Source organism: Suricata suricatta, chromosome 2 (genome assembly GCF_006229205.1).
Source record: "Suricata suricatta isolate VVHF042 chromosome 2, meerkat_22Aug2017_6uvM2_HiC, whole genome shotgun sequence".
In the NCBI taxonomy this organism is placed as follows: Eukaryota; Metazoa; Chordata; class Mammalia; order Carnivora; family Herpestidae; genus Suricata; species Suricata suricatta.
This window is the reverse complement of record NC_043701.1, coordinates 121,218,907-121,245,538: the sequence shown is the minus strand read 5'-3', so window position 1 is coordinate 121,245,538 and position 26,632 is coordinate 121,218,907. Positions and strand designations below refer to the sequence as shown.

The 26,632-nt window shown below is 35.0% G+C and overlaps 1 protein-coding gene and 1 non-coding gene across 2 annotated transcripts in view; both read right to left on the bottom strand.

The window, feature by feature from the left end:
• Window positions 1-21,820: 21,820 nt before the first annotated feature.
• The window catches only part of UBE2D1 (ubiquitin conjugating enzyme E2 D1), a 31,957-nt gene continuing 27,145 nt past the window's right edge, over window positions 21,821-26,632 (bottom strand). Inside the window, exons 5-7 of the mRNA XM_029931718.1 lie at window positions 26,420-26,525; window positions 23,420-23,513; window positions 21,821-22,692 (exon numbers count right to left, since the gene is read on the bottom strand). Of these exons, the coding sequence (XP_029787578.1) occupies window positions 22,647-22,692; window positions 23,420-23,513; window positions 26,420-26,525 (246 nt within the window). The 3' untranslated portion in view covers window positions 21,821-22,646. The remainder of the gene's footprint in view (window positions 22,693-23,419; window positions 23,514-26,419; window positions 26,526-26,632) is intronic.
• Window positions 23,808-23,998, bottom strand: LOC115286212. The gene has a single exon (XR_003905953.1). It is a non-coding gene; the product is annotated as a U2 spliceosomal RNA (small nuclear RNA).

Sequence of the window (26,632 nt, the reverse complement as noted above, 5' to 3'; positions counted from 1 at the left end):
TCAACCAAGAATAATTTATCTGGCAAAGCTGTCTTTCAGAAATAGACAAATAGAATTTCCAGACAAACAAAAGTTGAAGGAGTTTATCACCGATATAACTGTCTTTTTAAGAAGTTTTTTCTTTAAATTCCAGTAGTTAACATAAAATATAATATTAGTTTCAGGTGTACAATATAGGGATTCAATACTTCCATACAATATCCAGTGCTCATCACAAATTCTCTCCTTAATGTCCATCACCAATTGAACCTATCCCTCAACCACTTCCCCTCTGGTAACCATCAGTTTGTTCTCTATAGTTAAGAGTCTGTTTCTTGGTTTGCCTGTCTCTTTTTTCCTCCTTTCCTCATTTGTTTTGTTTCCAAAATTCCACATGAGTGAAATTATATGGTATTTGCTTTCTCTGACTGCCTTATTTCACTTAGCATTCCAATGCAACTGACTTATAAGAAATACTGAAATTAGTTATTCAAGATGAAATAATAAGGCACTAATAAACATGAAAATATATAATACACAATATACTGGTAAAGGTAAATATATAGTCAAATTCAGAACACCTAATACTATAATATCAAGATGTGTTAACCACTTAACTCCAGTATAAAGGTTAAAGGATAAGAATATTAAAAATAACTGGAGGGAAGGGCAAAATGGTGGAGAAGTAATTTTTGCCTTCCCGCATCTATTAAATGGAAAAGAAAGGAAGCCACAATACTCTGATCTGCAAGAGTGGGAGGAAAACACACAGACTCCAGAAATAAGACAACTTCAAAGGTCCTGAGTGAGTGCAAACTGGGGAAATAAAAACGGCCAGGCCCTGGAGGTATGGAGGAGAGGGAGCCCCAGCCCAATGCAGGAAGAAAGCATGGGCCCTGGAGAGACAAGAGGAAGAGAAAGAGAGGCTAAAGCGCTCATAAAACTGTCTCTAGAGAAGAGATTTTAAAAAACTCGGCCCAGGACAGAGAGGGGGGATATTGTCATCCTATATATAACCACTGGGCGTGGGGAGAGAAATCTGTCCCATATAGCTGGTGCATTCTTCCTTGGGCTCTGCGGTGGTGGCACCAATTCCAGGTGACAACAGGAGAAACAGCTCCTTCCCCCTACTCTGTCCTGGCTAGGAAGCCAGCCACCTGCAAGAGGACATCTAATCTCCGATGATAGCATTAAAGTGCATGGACTAGGATTTGAAAATGAGGCGGGGCTTGGAAAATGCAAGTTGGCTCTCCCACAGCACAGGGAGATTGGACTCAAAAGAGTGGCTTGCAACACTTGGTCTGAGCAGGGATTGAGGTGCTGCCATTCTTCTCCCCACAACCACCAAGGCAGGGCCTCTAAGAGGAGCCTCTGAGACCTATCTACACCAAACTATGCCCATCAGCGTGAGAGAGCTGCCTTCTTTTTTCTTGTCATTCAGATATATTCTCCCTTATCTCATTCTTGTCTCTCCCCTCAGCTGGTTATATGCTTTTAGACTCCATTGTCTTTTGATGTTTCAGTACCCCCACCTTTTTTTCTTTTCTTTTCTTTCTTTCCCCTTTTGGTTTGTTTGTTTGATTTGTCTGTGTGTTTGAGTCCTTTTGTTCCCTGTGTGTTTGTCTGTCTGTTTTCCTTTTCAGGGCTACCTCAAGAAACAAGCCAAAGTACACATGGTGGAGAGTCCCAAACACCACTGAGTAGGGAAATAAAATAACCAAAGGCACAACAAGAGAAACTGACAGACACCATTAAAAGAACATTTCGTGAATGGACAGGCCCTGGACAGACAATGAGCCTCCTTTAATAGAGCAATAGTAACAGATGCACAGTACATAATGAGCTTTTAAAACTGACAAGTGACAGAAAGCTAGCCAAATGACAAAATGAAAGAAATCTCCTCTAAAGAAATTCCGGGAAGAAATCACAGCCACAGAACTGCTCAAAACAGATATAAGCAACACAACTAAACAATCGTCATAAACTGAATCGCTGGGCTTGAAAAAAGCATCAGAGAAGCTATTGATACAAAGATTAGAGACCTTCAAAATACCTGTGACGAGTTAAAAAAAAAAAAAAGGCTACACATGAGGTGCATAATAAAATGGAGGTGGCCACTGCACCAATGAAGAGGGAGAGACGAGAATAGGTGAACTAGAAAACACAGTGATAGCAAAAGAGGAAGCCAAGAAAAAGAAAGAGAAATTGATCCAGGAGCAGAAAAGGAAATTTGAGACCTGCATGATACAATCAAAAGGAACAATATCTGTATTATTGGACTTCCTGAAGAAGAAGAAAGAGAAAAGTACCTGAAGGGGTGCTTGATCAAATTATAGCTGAGAACTTCCCCAATCTAAGGAAGGAAATAAACCTTGAAATCCAAAGGCAGAGAGAACTCTACCGAGACGTAACTTGAATCGGCCTTCAGCACAACATATCATAGTGAAACTGGCAAAATATACAGATAAAGAGAGAATTCTGAAAGCAGCCAGGGTTAAAGGGGCCCTAAAAATACAAAGGGAACCCTATCAGAGTGATTACAGGCCTATCTAGTGAAAGTTGGCAGGCCAGAAAGGAATGGCAAGAAATCTTCAATGTGATGAGCGTAAAAAATATGTAGCAAAGAATCATTTATCCAGAGAGCCTGTCATTCAAAATAGAAGGAGAGATAAAGATGTTCCCAAATAAACAAAAATTGAGAGAATTCATCACCACCAAACCAGTCCTACAAGAAATCCGAAGAGAGATTCCATGAGGGAAATGTTGCAAGGAATACAAGGTACCATAGACACCACTACAAACATGAACCCTACAGAAAATACAATGAATCTAAACCCACATTTTTCAATAATAACACTGAATGTAAATGGAATGAATGTTCCAGTCAAACAACACAGGGTAGCACAATGGATAAAAAACCAAAACCCATTTATTTGCTGTCTACAAGAGACTCATCTTAGACCTGAAGACACATTCAGATTGAAAGTAAGGGTAAATATCTATCATGTGACTGGAAGTCAAAAGTAAACCAGAGTAGCCATACTTATATCAGATAAACTGAACTTTAAAGTTAAGGCAGTAACAAAAGATGATGAATTATATAATAATTACAGGGTCTCTACATCAGGAAGAGCTAACAATAATAAATATCTATGCACTGAATTCTGGAGCACTCAAATACATAAAATAATTAATCACAAAGAGAAACAATCTTATTGATAAGAATGTGCTAATTGCAGGAGATGTTAATACTCCACTTACAGCAATGGATAGATCAACCGACGGAAAATCATGAAAGAAACAATGGACCTCAACAGCACATTAGAACAGATGGAATTGATAGATATAATTAGAACTCTGCATCCTGAAGCTAGGGAACTCACTTTCTTCTTGAGTGCACATAGCACATTTTCCAAGATAGATCACATCCTGGGGCATAAAGCTGCCCTCCATAAATATAAATGAATTGAGATTATACCATGCACACTTTTAGATCAAGTGCTCTGAAACTTGAAATCAACACAGAAAAAAGTCTTGGAAACCTCCAAAAATATGGAGGTTAAAAACCACCTAACTAAAGAATGATTTGGCCTATCAGGCAATTAGAGAAGAAATTTAAAAATATATGAAAACAACTGAAAAATGAAAATACAAGAAGTCAAACATTCTGGCATGCAGCAAAGGCAGTCCTAAGAGGAAAGTATATTGCAATCCAGGCCTAGTTCAACAAACTAGAAAAAGCACAAATTCAAAAGCTAACAGAGCACCTAAAGGAACTAGAAGAGGAGCAGCAAGAGCACCCCAAACCCAGCATAAGAAGAGAAATAATAAAGATCAGGGCAGAAATAAACAATATAAAATCTACAAAAACAATTGAACAGATCAATGAAACCAAGAGTTGGTTTCTTGAAAAAATAAACAAAATTGATAAACCTCTAGCCAGGCTCCTCAGAAATTAAAGAGAGAACACCCCAATAGACAAAATCATGAATGAAAATGGACCTATTAAAACCAATCCCTCAGAAATATAAGCAATCATCAGAGATTACCATGAAAAATGATATGCCAACACATAGGAAAACCTAGAAGAAATGCACAAATTCCTAAACACACATGCACTACCAAAATTCAAACGGGAAGAGATAGAAAATCTGAACAGACCCATAACCAGTGAAGAAATCGAATTACTTATCAAAAATCTCCCAAAGCTTAAGAGCCCAGGTCCAGATGGCTTTCCAGGGGAATTCGACCAGACATTTAAAACAGAGTTAATACCCATTCTTCTCAAACTATTCCAAAAAATAGAAATTGAAGGGTAACTTCCGAACTCATTTTATGAAGCCAGTATCACTTTGATTCCCAAACCAGACAGAGATCATAAAAAAAAGAGATCTACAAGCCAATATCCTTAAAGAATACAGATGTAAAAAATACTCAACAAGTTATTAGCAAATCAAATTCAACAGCATAGAAAAATAATTATCCATCATGATCAAGTGGGATTCATTCCTGGGTTACAGGGCTGGTTCAATATTCACAAATCCATCATGTGATACTTCACATTAACAAAAGAAAAGATAAAAATCATATAATTCTGTCAATAGATGCAGGAAAAGCATTTGACAAAATACAGCATCCTTTCTTTAAAAAATCCTCAAGAAAGTTGGGATAGAAGGAACTTACTTAAACATCATAAAAAGCCATTTATGAAAAGTGAACAGCTAATATCAAACACAATAGGAAAAAACTGAGAGCTTTCCCCCTGAGATTAGGAACACACAAGGATGTCCAATCTCACCACTGTTGTTCAACATAGTGCTGGAAATCCTAGCATCAGCAATCAGACAACAAAAGTAAATAAAAGGCATCAGAATTGGCAAAGATGAAGTCAAACTTTCACTTTTCACAGATGACAAGATACTCTAACATGGAAAACCCGACCAACTCCACAGAAAACCTTCTAGAACTAATCCATGAATTCAGCAAAGTTGTAGGGTACAAAATCAGTGTACAGAAATCGGTTGCATTCTTATACAGCAATAATGAAGCAACAAAAAGTGAAATTAAGAAATTGATCCCATTCACAGTTGCACAAAAAACCATAAAATACCTAAGAATAACCCTTACCAAAGATGTAAAAGCCCTGTACAATAAAAAACTATGGAAAATTTATTAAAGAAATTGAGGACACAAAAAAATGGAAAAACATTCCATGCTCATGGATCAGAAGAATAAACATTGTGAAAATGTCGTTATTACGTAAAGCAATTCTACACATTCAATGCAATCCCTATCGAAATTGCACCAGCATTCTTCTCAAAGCTAGAAAAAAAACTATCCTAAAATTCATATGGAACCACAAAAGATCCGAATAGCCAAAGTAATATTGAAGAAGAAAACCAAAACAGGAAGCATCACAATCCCAGACTTTAGCCTCTACTACAAAACTCTCATCAGCAAGACACAAAAACAGACACATAGACCGATAGAATAGAATAGAGAACCCAGAGCTGGACCCACAAATGTATGGCCAATTAATCTTTGACAAAGCAGGGAAGGGTATCCAATGGAAAAAAGACAGCCTAACAGGTGGTGCTGAGAGAACTGGACAGCAACATGCAAAAGGATGAAACTAGACCATTTTCTTACACCATACACAAAAATAAAGTCAAAATGGATGAAGGACCTGAATGTGAGACAGGAAACTATCAAAACCATAGAGGAGAAAACAGGAAACAGCCTCCTTGACTTCAACTGCAGCAATTTCCTACTTGACACATCCCCAAAGGCAAGGGAATCAAAAGCAAAAATGAATCTTTGGGACTCCTCAAGATAAAAAGCTTCTGCACTGCAAAGGAAACAATCAAGAAAACTAATAGGCAACCGACAGAATAGGAAAAGATAGTGGCAAATGGCATATCAGATAAAGAGGTAGTATCCAAAATCTACAAGGAACTCACCAAACTCCATACTCAAAAAATAAATAATCCAGTGAAGAAACGTGCCGAAGACTTGAACAGACACTTCTCCAAAGAGGACATCCAGATGGCCTAAAGGCACATGCAACAATGCTCAGCGTCACTCATCATCAGGGAACTACAAATCAAAACCACACTGAGATACCACCTGACACTGGTCAGAGTGGCTAAAATGAACAAATCAAGAGACTATAGATGCTGGTGAGGGTGTAGAGAAACGGGCACCCTCCTACACTGTTGGTGGGAATGTAAACTGATAGAGCTGTTGTGGAAAACAGTGTGGAGGTTACTCAAAAAATTAACAATAGGACTCCCCTATGACCCAGCATTACCACTGCCAGGGATTTAACTAAAGGATACAGAAGTGCTGATGCATAGGGGCACATGTACCTCAATGTTCATAGCAGCACTGTCAACAATAGCCAAATCATGGAAAGAGCCTAAAATGTCCATCAGGTGATGAATGGATCAAGAAGATGTGGTGTATATATATACACAATGGAGTACTACATGTCAATGAGAAAGAATGAAATCTGGCCATTCATGGCAAAGTGGATGGACCTTGATAATGTCATGCTAAGCGAAATAAGCCATGCAGAGAAGGACAGAGACCATATGTTTTCACTCATAAGTCTAACAGGAAAAACCTAACAGAAGACCATGGGGGAGAGGATGCGGTAAAAAGAATTAGGGAGAGTGAAGGAGGCAAATCATGGGAGTCTCTTGAATACTGAAAACAAACTGAGGGCAGAAGTGGGAGGGGGATAGAGGAACGGGGGTGATGGTCATAGAGGAGGGCACTTATGGGGAAAAGTACTGGCTGTTATATGGAAACCAACCTGAAAATAAACTATAAATTAAAAAAGAATATTAAAAATAACTATAGCTATAATAACATTTTAATGAATACCAATATAAAAAGAGGTAATGGTGATATCAAAAACATAAAAGGCATTAGAGTAATAGGGTAGAGTTTTTGTAGGCAGTCAAAGTTAAGTTGTTGCCAGCATAAAGTATATAAGTTGTTGTAGGATGTTTTTACATAAGCCTCATGGAAACCACAAGCAAAAGCTTATAATTGATAACAAACAATAAAGGGAAGGTAATAGAAACATATTCCTACAGAAAATCATCAGTTCACAAGAAAGACAATAAGAGAAAAGAAAATGAGAACTTTAAAACAGCTAGAAATTAATAAGATAGCATGAATTTGCCCTACCTATAAATAATTACTCTAAATATGAATGCATTAAATTCTCCAAATAAAAACACAGAGTGACTAAATGGATTAAAAATAAAAACTCAACTATATGCTGCCCACAAAACACTCACTTTAGCCAAAGACACATAGGCTCAAAGTGAAGGGATAGAAAAGATAGTCCAAGAAAGTAGAGTCCAAGGTAGCAGTGGTAGCTAACTTATATCAGACATACTATACTTTAAGCCAAAAACTGTAATGAGAGACAAAGGAGGTTATTATATAATAATAAAGGGGTTTATTCATCAAGAAGATACAACAATCTTAAATATACACATGCCTTACATTGAGCACCTGAATATATTAAGCAAATGTAAATCTGAAGAGAGAAACAGACAATAATACAGTAATCGTAGGGGACTTCTGGGAGCCATTTCTGAAGAAAGGCAGGTTTGCAAGGCCTCCCACAGTCAGATGGTGACCAGTATCTACACCCACTCAACCCCCACTCAATTTCTGCTCTATTACCAACCCCCAAGGTGCCTGATATCAGGAGTGACTTGCCTTCTTATGTTAAAATATATGAATTGTACCTTGTGAAAAAATTTGTTATAGGAGTTTCTTCTTTTATGATTATAGGAGCAAATGTTACATTTCCTGAGAAAATCTGTTTTTCTTCCCCTCCAGAAAACAGGCTATTGACCCCTGCTCACAAAGACCTCACTCTTGCCTTTGCTATGCTAAAAACTTTGTCTTGTATTTGAATGCTAAAGATTCCTTCCTTCCCCATATGATAAACATCTAGTCACCTAATGGTAAAGATTATGCATGAGTCTTCCACCAATCTATGTTCTGGGAAACATTTACATAACAAGGAATTTGTTATCAGAAATTATTGTCTAAGGTAATTGCCACTTCTGTTTTGTACCTCATACATTTTTTCAAAAATAAAGCTGACTCTTGGGTCAGGGTAGAGATGCCTGCCTGGTGATTAGAAAGAAAGCAAAGGCTCTCTCATTCCATTTTGCTGACACCCTCTGTCCTTCAGGGAGCCCTGGACCTGCTGGAGCTGGACTCTGGTGGGGGACTTCAATATAGAACTTTAAAAAATGGATAGATCACCAGATAGACAATCCATGAGGGAATATTGGATTTGAACTATAATTTATGACCAAATAGATCAAGCATAGATAGAACATTCCACTCAACCACACCATATACACAATCTTTTTTTTTCTTAATTTTTTTTTTGAGAGACAGAGAGAGATAGCACCAGCAGAGGAGGGTCAGAGAGAGAGGGAGACACAGAATCCAAAGCAGGTTCCAGGCTCTGTGCTAGCTGTCAGCACAGAGCCCAACGTGGGGCTCAGACCCATGAACTGTGACATCATGACCTGAGCTGAAGCCAGACGCTTAACCGACTGAGCCACCCAGGCGCCCCACACAATCTTTTTCAGAGCACTCAGAACATTCTTCAGGATAGATTATATGATAAATCACAGACACAAAAGTATCTCAGCAAATTTAGGGAGACGAAAATCACACCAAGTATGTTTTCAGACCACATTGTTAGGAAACTAGAGATCAGTAATAGGAGAAAAGCTGCAAAATTCACAAACATGTAGAAATTAAACAACACAGTCCTGAAAAACAAATGGATCAAATGAGAAAACAAAAGGGAAATAAAAAATATTGAAGCAAGCAAAAATGGAAATACAACATAATAAAACCTGTTGGATACCTCAAAAGCTGCTCTAGAAAGGAAATTTACAGGGATAAACACATACTCTAAGAAAACAGGAAGATTGCAAATAAACAACCTAACTTTATACATCAAGGAACTACAAAAAGGAACAAACTAAGCCCAAAGTTAGAAGAAGAAAGGAAATAACAAAGATCAGACCAGAAATAAATGAAAAGAGACCAGAAGAGAAATAGAAAATATCAATGAAACTCAGAGCTGATTTTTTGAAAAGATAAACAAAATTGACAAGCTTTTAGATAGACTAAGAGCAAAAGAAGACTGAAATAAATAAAATCATATATGAAAGAGGAGGCATTATAACTGCGAACACAGAATTACAAAGAATTATGAGACTACTATGAACAATTATACACCAACAAATTGGATAAACTAGAAGAAACAGACAGATTTCTAGAAACATACAACCTGCCAAAACTGTATAATGAAGAAATAGAAAACTGAAACATACCAAAAATGAGATTGAATCAGTAATCAGCAATTCCCCAGCAAAGATAAGGCTAGAATAAGATAGTTTTCTTGGTGAATTCTTCTAATCATTTGAAGGATCAATAGCAATCCATCTCAAACTCTTATTTCTAATCCTTAAGAAACTCTTCCAAAGTTTTGAAGAGGGAACATCCAAAAGTCATTTTATGAGGCTAGCATCACCCTGATACCAATGCCAAATAAGGAAACTACAAGAAAAGAAAACCAAAGGCCAGTATCCCTGATGAACATAGATACAAAATCCTAAACAAAATATTAGCAAACTGAATTCAACAGTATGCTAAAAGGATCATATACCACAATCAAGTGGGATTTATCCCTGAGATAAAAGGATAGTTCAACATATGCAAGATAATACATTTTGTACACTATATTAATAGGTAAAAGTTGAAAAATATGGTCATCTCAATTGGTGCAGAAAAAGCATTTGGCAAAATACAACATCCTTTCAGAATAAAAGCTATCAACAAATTGAGCATAGAAGGAATATGCCTCAACATAATGAATTCTATATATGACAAGCCCTCAGCTCACATCATACTCAACAGTGAAAGCTTTCCCCTAATAACGAGAATAAGACAAGTGTGCTCACTCTCACAACTCCTATTTAATACAGTACTGGAGTTCTAACCAGAGCAATTAGACAAGAAAAATAAATAAAAGGCATCCAAATTGAAAGGAAGAAATGAAATTATCTTTGCATATTATATGATCTCAAATCTCCTAAATACACCGTCAAAAAAAAAAACTGTTAGAGTAGTCAAAAAATTAAAGTTTCAGGCTACAAAATCGACATACAGAAATCTGTTGCCTTTGTATACACTAACAACAAAATATCTGAGAAACAAATAAAATAATCTTATTCACGATAGCATCAAAAACACTAAAATACTCAGGAACACATTTAACCAAGGCAGTGAAAGGTCTATAACCTGAAAACTATAGAACTTTGATGAAAGAATACACAAATAAATAGAAAGATCATATGTGTTCACGAATTGGAAAAACTAATATTGTTAAAATGTTTATACTACCTAAAACCATCTATCTATTGAATGCAATCCCTATTAAAATTCCAATGCATTTTCACAGAATTTTTTTAAGTCCCAAGGTTCCTATGGGCCCATAAAGAACCCTGAATCATCAAAGCAATCCTGAGAAAGAACAAAGCTGAAGGCATCACACTTCTTGATTTCAAACCATACTACAAAGCTATATTAATCAAAACAGTATGGTACTGATATAAAAATAGACACATGGACCAATGGAATGGTATCAAGAGCCTACAAATGAACCCTTGCATGTAGAGTCAATTAATATTTGACAAGAGACCCAAAAATAGTCAATGAGGAAGTATAGTCTCTTCAATGAATGGTACTGGGGAAACTGGATAATCATACAAAGAAGAATGAAATTGGACCCCTCTCTTACACCACTCACAAAAATTAACTCAACATGGATTAATACTTAAGACTCAAAGACTTAAGCATAAAACTTAAAACCATAAAACTCCCGGAGAAACAGAAAAAAATTCTTAATATTGGTTTTGGCAATAGACTTTTGGGTATGACATCAAAAGCACAAGCAGCGAGAGCAAAAATAAATAAGTGGGGCTGCATTAAACTAAAAAGCTTCTGCTCAGCAAAAGAAACAATTAACAAACTGGAAAGGAAGTCTATCAAATGGGAAAAAGTATTTGCAAATCATAAATCAGACAGAGTTAATATCTAAAATATATAAGAAAATCATACAACTCAACAGCAAAAAAACCAAACAACTCACTTTAAAAATGGTCAGAGGAACTGGATAGGCATTTTTCCAAAAAAAAGATATATAAATGGCCAACTGGTATATGAAAAGATGTTCAACAGCACTAATCATCAGAGAAATGCAAACCAAACTCATAATGAGACCTTACACATATTAGAATAACTATCATCAGAAAACAAAGGGGTAACAAATGTTGGCAAGCCTGGGGAGAAAAGGATATTCTTGTCCATTGTTGATGGGAATGTAAATTGGTGCAGCCTAGTGGAAAACAATATGAAGGTTTCTCTAAATTTTAAAAATAGAACTATTATGATCCAGCAATCCAATGTTTGGGTATCCATCCAAAGGAAATGAAAACAACATATCGGGGCACCTGGGTGGCTCAGTCGGTTAAGCGTCCAGCTTCGGCTCAGGTCATGATCTCACAATTCGTGGGTTCGAGGCCCGCATCAGGCTCTGTGCTAACAGCTAGCTCAGAGCCTGGAGCCTGCTTCAGATTCTGTCTCTCCCTTTCTCACTGACCCTCCCCTGCTCACACTGTCTCTGTCTCTCAAAAATAAATAAAAACCATTATAAAAATAAAAAAAAAGAAAACAACATATCCAAGAAATATCTGCACCTCCTGTTCATTACCATATCATTCATAATAGCAAAGAAACAGAAACAGCCTAAGCATCCATCAATGGATGAACGGGTAAAGTAGCTGTGATACATTTATACATACAATGGGATATTTATTCAGCCATGAAAAAGAAGGAAATAGTAAGCTAGAATTCTATTCCCGGTGAAAATATCCTATAAAAATTATGGCAAAATAAAGACATATCTGGAAAAAAAGAGTATTTGTCACAAGCATATTCACATTTAAAGAAGTACTAAAAGGAGTTCGTTAGAAGTTCATGATTTCAGATGGAAACATGAAAATGCAAGAAGCAATGAACAGCACTGGAAAAAGTAATTATGAAGGTAAGTTTACTGGCAATGGCAAGCAAAATAAGAATATTAAGGTCCTGTGGAATTTTACTTATATGTAGAATTAAAATAGACGACAACAACAATGCGAAAGATGGGAAAGGGATATCAGAGTCTAAGTAGTGTCAAGTTCTTACATTACTGGGAAAATGGTAAAATTAATAATTTATATTAAATTATAATAAGACAAAGATGGATCTTTTAATTCAGGGTAATCACACACTTGAAAGAATAAAAGAATGTTTAACAAGCCATCAGAGGGAAAAAATAGGACTATTACAAAGTTGATTCATTCAAAAGAAGGCAAGAAAAGATGGGGTGAAGGGAAATATGGTTTAAGAAACCCAACTCCATCAGTAATTCCATTAAATGCAAAGAACTAAATATTCCAATTAAAAGACTAAAATTGTAATATTGTATAAAAACCAAATCAAATAAAACCCAACAATATGTTAAGTACAAGAGACACACAAAGACACAGAAAGGTCCAAAATTAAAAACAGAAAAAGATACACACTGTAAATACTAGCTGAAAGGTATTAGATAAAGTAGACTTGAAATCAAAAACATTATTAGAACAGAGATATTCTTTAATGAGAAAAGGGTCACTCTGCTAATAAGACATCAAAATTTTATTTACTTACAGTGTGAGTACACTGTGTGGTAAAACCAATAACTTGATTTCAAAACCTTTAAAGCAAAAATAAACCAATAAATAGATAATGTCACAATCATAAAGGGGAAACATTAACATACTATCCTTAATGACTATAAGAACAAGCAGATCCACACTCTGAACACAATGAATAAACTTTATCTAATTGTCACAGCACATAATAACAACAATGCACATATTCTTTTCAAATGAAAATGGAATCTTTCTCAAAATTTACCATATGCTGGGTCATAAAGCAAGCTTCAACACACTTCCAAGAATTAAAACCATTCAGATTATGTTTTCTGACCATGGAGAAATTAAAGTAGAAATCAATAGTAAAAACATAACTAAAAATATCCAACTGCTGAGAAATTAAACATTTCTATAATTCAAAGGTAAATGGAAAAATTAAAACAGGCCCTTGAAAATAATTTTAATTTAATGATAATTAAGATATTTTTTTAGAAAAGTGGATTTTTAAAATATAGTTTATTGTCAAGTTAGTTTCCATATAACACCCAGTGTTCATCCTAATAAGTGCACTCCTCCAGGCACGTCACCCATTTTTGCCTCTTCCCCAACCCTCATCAACCCTGTTTGTTCTCAGTATTTAAGTCTCTTGTGGTTTGCCTCCATCCCTCTCCTTAACTATTTTTTCCTCTTCCCCTACCCTATTGTCCATTGTTAAGTTTCTCCAGTTCCACGTATGAGTGAAAACATATGGTATCTGTCTTTCTCTGACTGACTTATTTCACTTAGCATAATACCCTCGAGTTCCATCCACGTTGGTAGCCCAGATTTCATTCTTTCTCATTGCCATCTAGTATTCCATTGCATATATAAACCACATCTTGATCCATTTGCCAGTTGATGGACATTTAGGCTCTTACCATGATTTGGCTATTGTTGACAGTGCTGCTATAAACATTGGGGTGCATGTGCCTTTATGCATCAGCACTCCTGAAGATATAATATTTCAAAATTGGTCATATACAGCTTAAATGGTGCTTAGAGGGAAATATATAGTCTTAAGTGCATATATTACCAAAAAAAGGCTAATGTCTGTTTCAACCTCAAGCTAAAAATATTTAAAAATCAAACCACAGGAAGAAAATAGTAAATAAAAATGAAATGGAGAACAAATACATAAGAGAAACACTTTAAAATCAAATGCACATTCTTCGAAGGATTAAAAAAATGGAAATCCCATAACAGTAAACATCAGAAAAAGATAAAAAAATAAAATGTAAGAGATAGGACTAGATAAGAGGATACCATGAACAACTTCATACCAACTAGATTGACAATTTATATAAAATGCATAAATTCCTTGAAAAACAAAACTGAGAGTAACAAATAAAAAATGTGTCTATTACATCCAGATGGCCAATAGACACATGAAACGATGCTCAGCATCACTCATCATCAGGGAAATAGAAATCAGAGTGGCTACAATAAACAAATCAGGAGACTATAGATGCTGGCGAGGATGTGGAGAAACAGGCACCCTCCTACACTGTTGGTGGGAATGTAAACTAGTGCAGCTGCTGTGGAAAACAGTGTAGAGGTCCCCCCAAAATAATAGAACTCCCCTATGACCCAGCAATAGCACTGCTAGGGATTTACCCAAGATATACAGAAGTGCTTCCCTTCTAAGTTAGGGAATTCTTTTGTCTTGCTGCTTTAGGATCTTTTCTTTCTCACTATATTTTGAAAATTTAAGTATAATGTGTCCTGGTGTTGGCCTGTTTTGTTTTGTTTTGTTTTGTTTTGTTTTATCATAATGCTAATTCTCTGTGCTTTCTGGATTTGGATGTCTTGTATTCTTCCCCAGATTAGGGAAGTTTACTGGTATTATTTCTTCAAATAAACCTTTTGCCCCTCTTTTCTCTCTTCTTCTGGGACTTCTATGATACAAATGTTATTATGCTTGATGGAGTCATAGTTCCCTTACTCTACTCTTGTGATCCATCATTTTTCTTTCTTTTTGTTCAGCTTTACCATATTTCATAATTCTATCTATATTTCTTATTCATTCCTCTACTGCTTCCATACTTGTACTTATTACATGGAATCTATTTTGAATCTGTTATTGCATTTTCCCTTTGTTTTTTAACGCTATATCTGCAGTAAGGGTCTCTGATGTTTTCTGTGCTTTTCTCAAGCCCAGCAAGTATCCTTATGATTGTTGCTTTAAATTCTCCATCAGGCATACTACTTATATCTATTTCACTTAGATTCTTGGCCCTGATCTTTTCTTGTTCTTTCTTTTGGGATGAATTCCTCCAGTCTGGCATTTTATCTAGGTATTCTTCTTTGTTAGAAAAGCCTTTTGTGTTTCCTGCTCCTGAGAGTAATGGCTTTATAAACAAGGGGTCATATAGTGTCCAGGCCTGGTGCTTCAGAGAATGTCTGTGTGCTGTGTGCACTCTGCTGATGTGTTTTGGCAGCCTGTCCCTTAGGTCCGTCATATGCAGAGTTTTCCTTGCTGGCAGTGGACATTTTTGGACCTTGGCCAGAGTATGATGAGTTTTAACTAGGGGTGCTCTGATCTCCTGGTTAAATGAGACCTGATGCTACTTCCACTAGAACTGAAGCCTTGAAGAACTCTATGGTTGGTAGGCGAGGTGCATGCATGGTTTGTTCTGTTCTTCTTGGAGAAGGGGCCTGCTACTTTGGTCCCTAGACACACTTGCCAAAAAAAAAAGTATCAGCAGAGCACAGCGGGACAGGACTCGCCTTAAGCCAGTTAGGCTATCAGTGTTGGTGTTGTGCTGTTTATTGAAGTTGGTTTATGCTGAGAGGTGGAGAGGGAAATGGCACCAGCCAGCTCCTTTGTCCCCTAGAAGGGAGTCCATGCTTGTTGCTCTCAGAGAAGCACTCCCAGAAGAGTGAATAAATTCCCCTCCTGCATCCCAGGCATTTTTCAGATTACTGTTTTCATGCTGTCTGTCTCTGGGTTGCTTGCCCACCTGAAGCAGAACAGTGCACTTTGGGCTCTATCCCAGCCAAGCCTGCTGACTTTATAACTCCAAATTTTAGGGTCCCTGAATGGCAGGGGGACTTGCACTGGTCTTCTGGGGAAGAGTCTCAACATGCTGCAACTGATGCAGGTTTGACTAACAAGAGTAGTGGCACCCATGTGCAAGAGTATATGGGATTTGGAACAAAGCAAGCTAAACAGCCAGTATCTGGGTTAGTGGGGTCCTCAGCAGTTCTCCTCACCTATTTTGAGGGGCAGGGAAGGGAAATGGTGCCCCTCTGGTTCTTTGGTCCCAGGATAGGTGTCTCTATGAATACCAACTCTCACAGATGCACTCCAAAAAGAGCAAACATTCTCTTCCTGTGCACCGTAGGAGATCTTCAGATCTTGCCCTCTGCCCTGAGGTTGCTTGCATGTCTTCTCTCCTGGAGCAAGGCAACACCCACGGTGATCCATCCCAGCCAAACCTGCTAACTTCTTAAACTCGTCTTTGACCCCACTGGTTGCAAAAACTCATGAAAATCAGTCCCTCTCATTTTCCCAGCCACTGGCTTTGGGAGGTGTTCTCCTTGTGCATATCCCTGTGCACTCCATTCTGTCTTGCCTTTCTCCTCGACCAGGGCTCCCTCGCCTCCACAGCACTTGTGATTTGTTTCCCTCACAAAACACATCTCCCGGTTCCTTCCTATGGCTGGCCTCTTCTCTCCCTCTAGTTGTGCAGTTTGTTCTGTCAGTCCTCAGGTCAATCTTGGATATTCAGAATTATTTGATAGTTATCTAGCTGTGTTTGAGGATAAGCCACACCTAGGTTCCTCCTCCTATACCACCATCTAGCTCCCACCAGAAGTCAGTGGTTTTAATAGAGGATAATGAATCTCAAAGGGGGCTTAGTCCAGAAATGTAGAGATAACAACATTTGAACATCAGTTAATGTAACTCATATTACATTGAGAAAAAGGATAAAAAAAACACAATAATAATCTTGATTGATGTAGAGAAAGCATTCAATAAAATTTAACATGTAATTCAAGTGATAAAAATGATCCACAAATTAGGAATAGATGGTAATTTAGTAATAAACAAACACCATACTTGATACTGAAAAGATTAAAGCATTCCCTCAGAAATCAAAAAAGGATGCTTGCTCTCATTATTTTTATTCCACATGATACTGGAGATCATTCCTAATGCAACAAAAAAAAAAGAAAAGGAAATAAGAGGCATGTATATTTGAAATGAGGATATTATTACTATTCACAGATACATAAATATAATTGCAGAAAACCTTAAAATTCTACAAACCATTAAAAGAATTTAAGAAAATTATCAGATACAAGGCAAATATTATAAAGCGATCTGTATATAGTAAGAATATAGAAAATGAGATTTAAAAAACTAATACATTTTAAAAATCAGATATCTAGGAATAAATCTAATGAAAAATATGCAAGACCTTTATACAGAAAACTATAAAAAAGTTAAGTATTCAACCATTATACATGAATATATATTCATGGAATGGAGGAATTCATAAGATGCAGCAGTGACCCCAGATTTTCTCATGGAAAGGTGAGAGTCTACGTTACCTTCCCTTTGAGAGGGTCTTTAACTGTTTCAACCAATAAATTACAGCAGAAGTAACACTATGCAACTTCAAAGGTTAGATCATAAAAGTTCACGCAGCTTTCTCCTGTTCTCTTGGAACACTTGCTCCCCAGATCCCTCTTAGAGCTGAGCTGCCATATTGTGAGAAGCTCAAGTCACATAGAAAGGCTTTACATAAGCACTCTAGTAGATAATACTTGTCCAGGTGCCCAACATTGGAGTGAAGAAACTTCCTAATGGTTTAAGCCTCCAGTCCCCAGTCACCCTCCACTGAGGCCTAAGTATACAAGCCATCCCTACTGTGCCACATCCCAAATCCTTACCCAACAGAATCCATGAGCATAATAAAAAAAAATGTTTTTCCTGTACACTACTTAATTTGGGGTGATTTGTCATTCAGCAATAAATAACCAGAACCAAAGATGTCTTTACCAAAATCACTCTATAGATTCAATACAACCCCAATTAAAATCTCAGTAGAAGAAATGGAAAAGCTGACCCTGAAATGCCCTTGGAATCACAAGGGACATGAAGAGTCAAACAGTATCACAAAAGAACAACTTTTTAAGACCCATACTTCCTGATTTCAGGTTACTACAAAGCTACAGTAATCAATATAGTATGGTACTAACATAAAGCATGTAGATCAGTGGAATACAGAGTCCAAAAATAAACCTGTGTCCACCTGATTTGCAACAATCCAGCATGACCATTCAAAGGGAAATAAAAGTTTTTTCAATAAATGCTGCAGGCCTGCACCTTTAGAAGGGCTTGCTTACAAGATTGACCCTTGGGTGGCATCTAAAACTTGGTTTTGACATTTCCTTTATGTGCAAAGGTTGTACATTTATGTGTACAAGACTGTGTAAAAAACAGTATGATTTATGGTGAACACCTGCTTTTCTTTTGGGAGATTAGAATTTCAGAGGGCAAAGGGTGCCTATATGATTTAGCCCCCAATAAAAACCCCTGGACTTTGAGCTTTAAACAGGTTTCCCTAGGCAGAAAGTGTGCCCATGTTAATACATTTCATTGTTGGAGTGCACTCTATGTGGCCCCTTCAAGGATAGCACAGGAAGCTTGCACATGGATTCCCTAGACTCTAGTCTTTTTCTCTTTCTGATCCAGCTGTGTATCTTTGCTGTATCACTATAATAAATTTTAGGTAGGATATGGCCATAAGCTTAGTCTTGTGAATTGTACTGACACATTGAATGTGTGGGTACTCACAGGACTGTTAAAATGAGTGAGTCAGAAGTGCTAACACAACTGGTGTCACAACTGTTTCTCATAATATTTACATTAAGAGTTTACAATACTGTATTTCACACACAACTTATCTTGATCTTTTGCACTAAAGAGAGCATCACACAAATAAATTATACGGGGAAAGCATAACAGAATAATAAAGGCAACTTCCTCCTGAGCTAAAAAAGGCACATCCTTTCCTCTACAAGTAGAACCTTACAGAGTGCTAAAATAAGTTTTTAAAGAAATGTATCTTATCATACAGAAATGCCTCCAAATGCTAATACTTTTAAGTGAATATTCCCTCCTCCTATTAGCTCAATTCATTTACAATTTAAAACTACATTCTTATATATAACAGGATAATGGGAGCAGAAATTTAAATGTAATATAATACAAATAAGTGATATAATACTCTTAGTATGTCATGAAATACTTTTATACTATAGATTATTTTTACAATTAAAATCATCAGCTGTCCACAAATTTTTATCACTACTACTGAAAACACTCATGGTGAAAGCATATCAATTGTGCAGTAAGAAAAAACAAATTGTGCAGTAAGAGTTTGCCAGTGTCACTCAATACAAAAGAAAAGAAAGAAATGACTCATTATCTATACATAGCAGTTTAGACAAGCGAAATCAGTTGAATCTTCTCTTATCTGTGTAACTATTGGAACCACTACAGAAATACTATTTAAAATATGAGAACTTAAGGGGCACCTGGGTGGCTCAGTCGGTCAAGTGTTCGACTTTGGCTCAGGTCATGATTTCATGGCTTGTGAGTTGGAGCCGATGTTGGGCTCTATGCTGACAGTTCAGAGCCTGAAGCCTGCTTCGGATTCTGTGTCCCCCTCTCTCTCTCTCTGCCCCTCCCTGGCTCGCACTCTTGTCTCCCTCTCTCAAAATAAACAAACATATTAAAAAAAATTTTTAATGAGAACTTTCACAAATGACCTGCATTAATTACACTTTAGGGCTAATGAATTGCAGTTAAGCCTCTGTTTTAAGCAAACCATTTTTAAGGCCCTAGTTTACAGCTGATAGAGTGATGATTCTGAACTTCTAAAGTTCAGGTTTGTTATTATTTTATTATACTAATAATCACTTAAAATATTTAAACAAAAGATAAGCAGTACTCTTGTATTTTAACAGACCAAATCCAACAATAAAAACACTGAAGCTTTTGTGATTCCAGTTCAAATTGACTACCAACAAATAAATATAATTTCATGACCAAGAATCTCTTTTAATCTGAGAGAAAAATTAATATCCCCAATCTTTCCATCTTAAAAATATAGAACTGTGAGAGCAAGTTCCTGCATAACAACAGTGACTGCACAGTGTTAAACAGATCAGTGTGATAAAGTAATAAAAGAAATGAAAAACTACATGTGATATATTTTTCAACTTTATTAAGTTACTCTTTTGAATATTAACTCTTAGGGTTCCTCTTGTGTTCTGTGTTTGTTTCTCACCTGATACCTTATGATCCTTTGCAATTTTTAAGTAGTCGATCTACAAAGTAAATTTTTAATTTTCCTTAAACAGTTTAAGAGAAAAAACTTAAAGCAAAAATGAATATATATATGGTTTACATAGGTAGGTGTAAAGCCTGTACTGCAGGAACCACATGCTTTTGAGTTAGCGGGGGGATGCAGGTCAGGTTACCCTTACAACTTGTATTACTGATTTACTGTATGTAGCAGTTACAAGTGTCCAGAATCCAATATGAATATGGTTTCCAACTATCTTGGACCATCCAAGACTTCAAGAGGTTACAATCCTAAATCTCCAAAGACTACTTATTTTCCTTACTCCAAAGTGGTCCCTAAATAATGGTTAATCGATGGAGGAAGGTCCCTGCTTTGAACTTGCAATTGTACAAGGTAATTGATGCACTCTTTGTCAGAATTAAGCAAAAACAACATAACCAAAATGGTGACCTGGCTAATCATTATGCCACTGTTGAACTTTTAAGGTTTTTATTTAGTTATGGGAACTTGTGTACACTCTTCTAGAATCTGGTCGTATAATTCATATGTAAGCAAAGGCAAACAAGAGTTAGACGACTTTCAAAAACTTTAATAAAGAAAAAAAAAAAACACTTCCAAAAATAAATGCCACACAAATCAAAGTTCTAAAAAAGTGAAAGATATTCAAGAAACAAAATCTTTTACTATCAAAATATACTAAATACTTAAATATAATGATGTTGAGTGTTCAAATTCTGGGTGAATGTAGCTTATAATCATATATCTAGTAAAGCAGTGTTTTTCATGATATGTCTGTTTCAAAACATTACTTAATAGTACTTTTTAAACCTCTATAAACATCCACTTCACAATTCATTTAATTATTTTTACATTCATTTATAAAAACACATTTTCTAACAACGGGTTATTTTGTGCTTTAATAATAATGATCCATGGTAAAATACTTAAGTGATTTAAATGCTTTGCTAATGACTACATCCATCACAGATTCTTGCACACTTATACAGCTACTGCAATAATTCAAAGAGATACAACTCTTCTTAAAAATGACACCCACTCAAGTTTGGTAAGCATGCTACATAATTAGAAACGTATTTTTTCCAAGTTAAAACATTAAACTTTCTATCTGCAAAGATAACCTATTCATTTAAATCACTTTTAATTGGAAATTTGTAAAAACAGAGGAAAGCATCATTTTAGAATTTTCTTTATAACATCTATAGTAAAAAATGAATGTCCTCTTTCAAATTGTGATGGCACTAAATGATTAAAATTCTAGTTTTTAAAATGTTAAAAATACCATGTCCATTTCATCTAGAAGGGGATTTAATTAATAAATTAAACTAATTTATTTTTCAGGTCTATACTTTCTTCAATGTGGGTGACACTGCCTTATACTTATCACAGTACTTTTTAGTAAATAATCCATTTAAAATGTGATCCAAGACAAACCTCAGCTTATTCTAAATTCTCTTCTATAACAAGGGACCAATGTATATCATCCTCTAGACTTTTAATACAGTAAGCAGATACAAACCTAAAGCAATAAAATTTATAAAATTAATGGCAATTAATGCTAAATACAACAGACCTCATTCCCACAATTTGTAATTATCATGCAAAATTTTAGTTTTTATCCTTACTTATAGATAATTTATTTCTTTAAGTAATCAAGACAAATAGTAGAAAAAGCATTTTATTTATATGGAAAAGGCTACATTAATATCTGTAAAAGGTGTCAATATAATATTGCCTATACAGAAAAAAATTCAGATGTGAATAGCAACAAATAATAGTTACACATCTTCCTACTTAGCAGTGCAATTAATTCACATTGCAATAAAGTTAAGTCAAGTATAACAAAATCAAAATGAGTGTTTCTCCATAATCAGGATACTGAGAATTACAGTGTAAAGGTTCATTTCAGGTTTAAGAAATCCAATCAATCTACAGAATACCCTAAAACAAGGGAGACAGACAGTTAATTCATTTAATTACCAGCTGTTGGGTTTTTTCCAATACTGTTCACAGGAAAAAGGTAATGAGTTTACATACATGTAAATAGAATATATTTAGTCTATACAGTAAAAAAATACAAATTATAAAGTGAGCTAACAAAGAATGAAATCTGAATACAGATTTATAAAACTGATACCATCTTAGACAACACATACAGTATTTCTCATGTAAAAACATCTAGTTTCAGCAAAAAATAATTTGGTTGCTTTTCAGATGCATTGCAGATCTTGTAAGCTGAAGATGCAGATGTATCTCAAAAACCATAATAAATGTCTTTCTCAATGCGTACAAAATGACAGATGCTCTCATCACAGTCATAAGGGTATTTTTAGAAGTGTGTCTTGCTTCAGAAATACATGTAAAATGGGTAAAATTCAAAGGATTTCATGGTACAATGAAACAGTAAACAGTGCTCAATTTACTGCTAATGTTGAAAAAAAACCTAGATTTTACAGTACTCTGGTATATATGAAAAATTTTTTTGATTTTACATTGCATATTTCTGAGTCCATTCTCTTGCATGTCTGTTGTATCTGTGGGTATACAAAAGGGATACAATAAAAACATACGAATTGAACCTTTTAGAAAATCTGTTTATATAAAACTGTATATTCTACCATCTTACACTTAACTACGATAATCACTCATATGCCAATTATTGGGTCAATGTGACTTAGACTCATACATTAAATAAAACAGAAAACAAGCGATTTTTTTAACTGATGGTTTTCTCTACAACCAATATAAAAACATACCTAAATTATAAACAAAATGAAGAAACTAATTTCTATTAAAAATCTATAAAAGCCAACCCTGAATGGACATTAATCTGTAAGCTGTAAATGAATCAGTGGTACCAGCAAAATGAGGCAGCTTGAAAATTAGGTTAGTTTGGAAGCGGTTAGGGATAACTTCTCTTCTGGGAAGAAGATAAGGAATATAGTATTCAATACTTTCCAATTATCAAGTTCTTTTATTTTAAATTTACTACCTAGAACTCATTATAGTTCTTTCTTATCAGAAAACATGACATATTATGCAAATGTAAACATGCACTATTAAATAGTAAAGGATTACACACTATGTAGGAAGGAAAAATGTATTTTGTAAAAAGACTAGCACAATTTAAAAAGAATGGTATCTTCCACTGGAAAGATAATAAACACAATTAAATGGACTTAAATATATTGATAATACTTATGTTTTGGCAGACTACCTAGAAATACTTCTAAGCAGAAATTAATATAAGTAAACACTTACTTTTCTTTGTCTGATTTATAGATTTGTGCAATATCTGGTACTAAGGGGTCATCAGGATTAGGATCACAAAGTAGAGAACATATGGACAATAAAACTAGATTGAAAAGAGAGCATCACATTAGACAATGATCTTTCTACTTTTTACAATCACATGTATGAAAATGACTTTACTATATACAGAAAACTTATAAAGAAAAAATAAAATGAAAATATTAAATTACATTTTAGACTAACTGTGGTTAGGAGCAAGTATTTTTAATTTTTAAAATTATAAAATTACCATACAATGTATATAATAAGAAATTACTAAAACTTGAAGTTTTAAATTCTATTTGAAATTCTACTTACTTAAAAATGTGCATCTCTAAAGTAATTATTATTATTTTTTTTGTGGTGCACCGTTCCTTGAAGTACTGCAATACCAGGTCGATGCATGGAGTGGACGGAGCAAGCTCCTATTCCATCTCCTAATTCCAAAAATCCATTTAATATATTGTTCTCGGATAGAGGATGTATCAGATATTAAACTGATAAGAACAGATACTACACTTGATCTTAGCCAAAAGGCCGAGAAGCGATCTAAAGTAATTATTAACAACATTTAAACTCAAGAGTTTTTTATAAAAACATTTTTAGGTAACATATATACACCCCAAATATGGTACCTAATCAAAACATTTTTAGAACGTATCCTAACTTTAGATATTTCTTAGAGATACTTGTATATTTTAATGTGAAAATTATCCATTTTTAATTTTATTTTAATGTAGAAGCTCCATGTTCTAATCAATTCAAATTAAAGCATTAGAATTACAGTTAATAGTCTAAACTACTTTTGACTCATGTTTTTGCACTTTTTTACCTTGGCTTGGTGCTATAGTTTGCCTACCAAGAAGAAATATTTGTCAGATTTTTATCAATAAATCTTTTATTCCATACACATTATTTGTATCATTCAATTAAATATAATGTAAAGTTATCAATATATCACTTGTATATATTAAAATATAAGTGAAAACTGAAAAATTAGTTGTTTACTGCACATCAAAATATGAATTCAAATAGCTACATTTAAAAAAGAATTTAAGTATCTGAAAAAGTAAGGAACAAAGACTCTGGTTCCTCATTCGTTTGCTTCAGTTGCATGCCACCACTTCTGAGGGCGTATAAGGAGTTTTTGAAATAATATTTCATCTTTACCCACTTCTACTAAGTTCCTTTACTTTTTCCTACTCTTAGAAATCCACAAGTGAATGTATAAAGCAGAGTTGATTCTTAAATGACACAGACAAGGCATTGCTCAGGGCTAATGAGAAAACTATTTTATTTATCTTCCTTATCTTTCATCTGCCCAGTGAAATTTTAAGGCTTGTATATTAAACCAATAGGGGAGATTATCTGGGCTCACATCTTTGGAAAGTTTCCATACTAAACTCATGATAAAAAGCAATATAAGATATTAAAATATTAAAAAGTAAAAAATGTACAAATGAGCAACATATAAGCTACCCTATAAAATAACCAAGAGGCAAGTTCCTCATTCCCCACTCCTACTGTGAAGAGCCAGGTGCCCTGACTTCACTATCATGTACACAAATTAAATGTTTTAAGATAGGGAAAAACGTAGTAACAGTTATTCATTTGAGTACTTACTCTGTGCCAGATGCATAGTGATCTTATGTAGTAATACTACTATAATCCCCATTTTACAGATGCGGAAACTGAGGCTACTTGAAATTCTTCTTAAAGGATAGTTTCCAGAAACCAATGATACTAATTAATATTTATAAAAAGCTGCAAGTATTAGGAGATAAATGCTCAATATCTGGCAATCTACAACTTCTTTTATATGTGTAAGTACTTAACCACTTATGCCAAATGAATTTCATTTTGTGATAACATTCCAGGAAAAGAGTATATTAATTTGAATAACCCTTCAACACAAAATCTTTCCTACATCTACTGCATAACAGTTAAACTATGTGAGATTTTTAAAAAGACACTAAAGTCGACATAAACATTTAATACAAGTATTTTAGGTCAGAAAAACTGCCATTTATAATAACTAGCTACCTGAAGGAATACTAGTTATCTTAAATGGCTGTGGACCCTTGTCACTTTTATAAAAAATAAGTTGAACATTCAGATAGAATTTACTTAAAAGATTTTTAAATGACCATAGATTCCTCCCCTGAATCCTTCAAGAGAAATAGTTTTCTTAAATTTAAAAAAAATTTTATAAAAAGGGAAAACTACCAAATTACTTTAGGGGCAGATGCTTCTAACTCAAAACAGTATTTTAACAGTCAGGTTCTCTTCTGCTAGAGAAACAAGACATGAATTAAGAGGCCTGGCACAGCCAATAGTACTGGCTAATAACAAAAAGGCTTCAGATAGTCTAGGTACATATCTGATAGTTTAGCAAAGAACAAAGCTATATGTATCTGTGAAAGCTGGGAATCCACAGGGATTATGTTCTCGGTCATCACAACAATGTTATTGATTATTCAAAGTTTAGACCAACATGCTAAATGTAGTGCATTTCTCTAAGGAGTGAAATGTGTCATTCATTTTAAATCACTTATCAGCCTAATCTGGTATTTCTTCTTAGATGAAGTAAAAGATGTAAAGCTTTACTCATTACATCAACAATCCCATTTAATAAATGGTGCAACTGGTCCTGAAATCTTAATTTTACTCTGTCTCTGACTCTCTCTTTAAAGCCCAAACTAAAGGGGTAAAATGTCAATAGGCTTATCCAAATTTCTAGCTCTAACATTTAAAATGTCTCTTATTTTATCATTTAGATTTGCCCATCAACCTCTCCCCCCAGGCTAACTGCTAAAAGCAAAAGAGTAATAGAAGAGCTAGGTAAGCAAAGCAAAATCAAAGCGGGAGAAAACACATTTAAAATTTTTTTAAATTTAGTCCCTAAATACTTCTGCTATTTTTTCCTGTCTCACTGTTATCAGCTGTTATAAATCTGATAAATGAAATTACCTTTTGATACAGTCAGAGCTGGTGACCATTGTGACCTCAGGATATCAAGACAAATACTTCCATTACTGTTTATGTTTGGATGGTAAATTTTTGTTGTGAAAGCAATCTAAAAACAAAACAAAAATGTGACAATCCATGAACTATGAACAAAAGAGAACTAATTTGCTCTGAATTTTATATGACCCTACAGGAGAAATGTATTCAACAAAACTG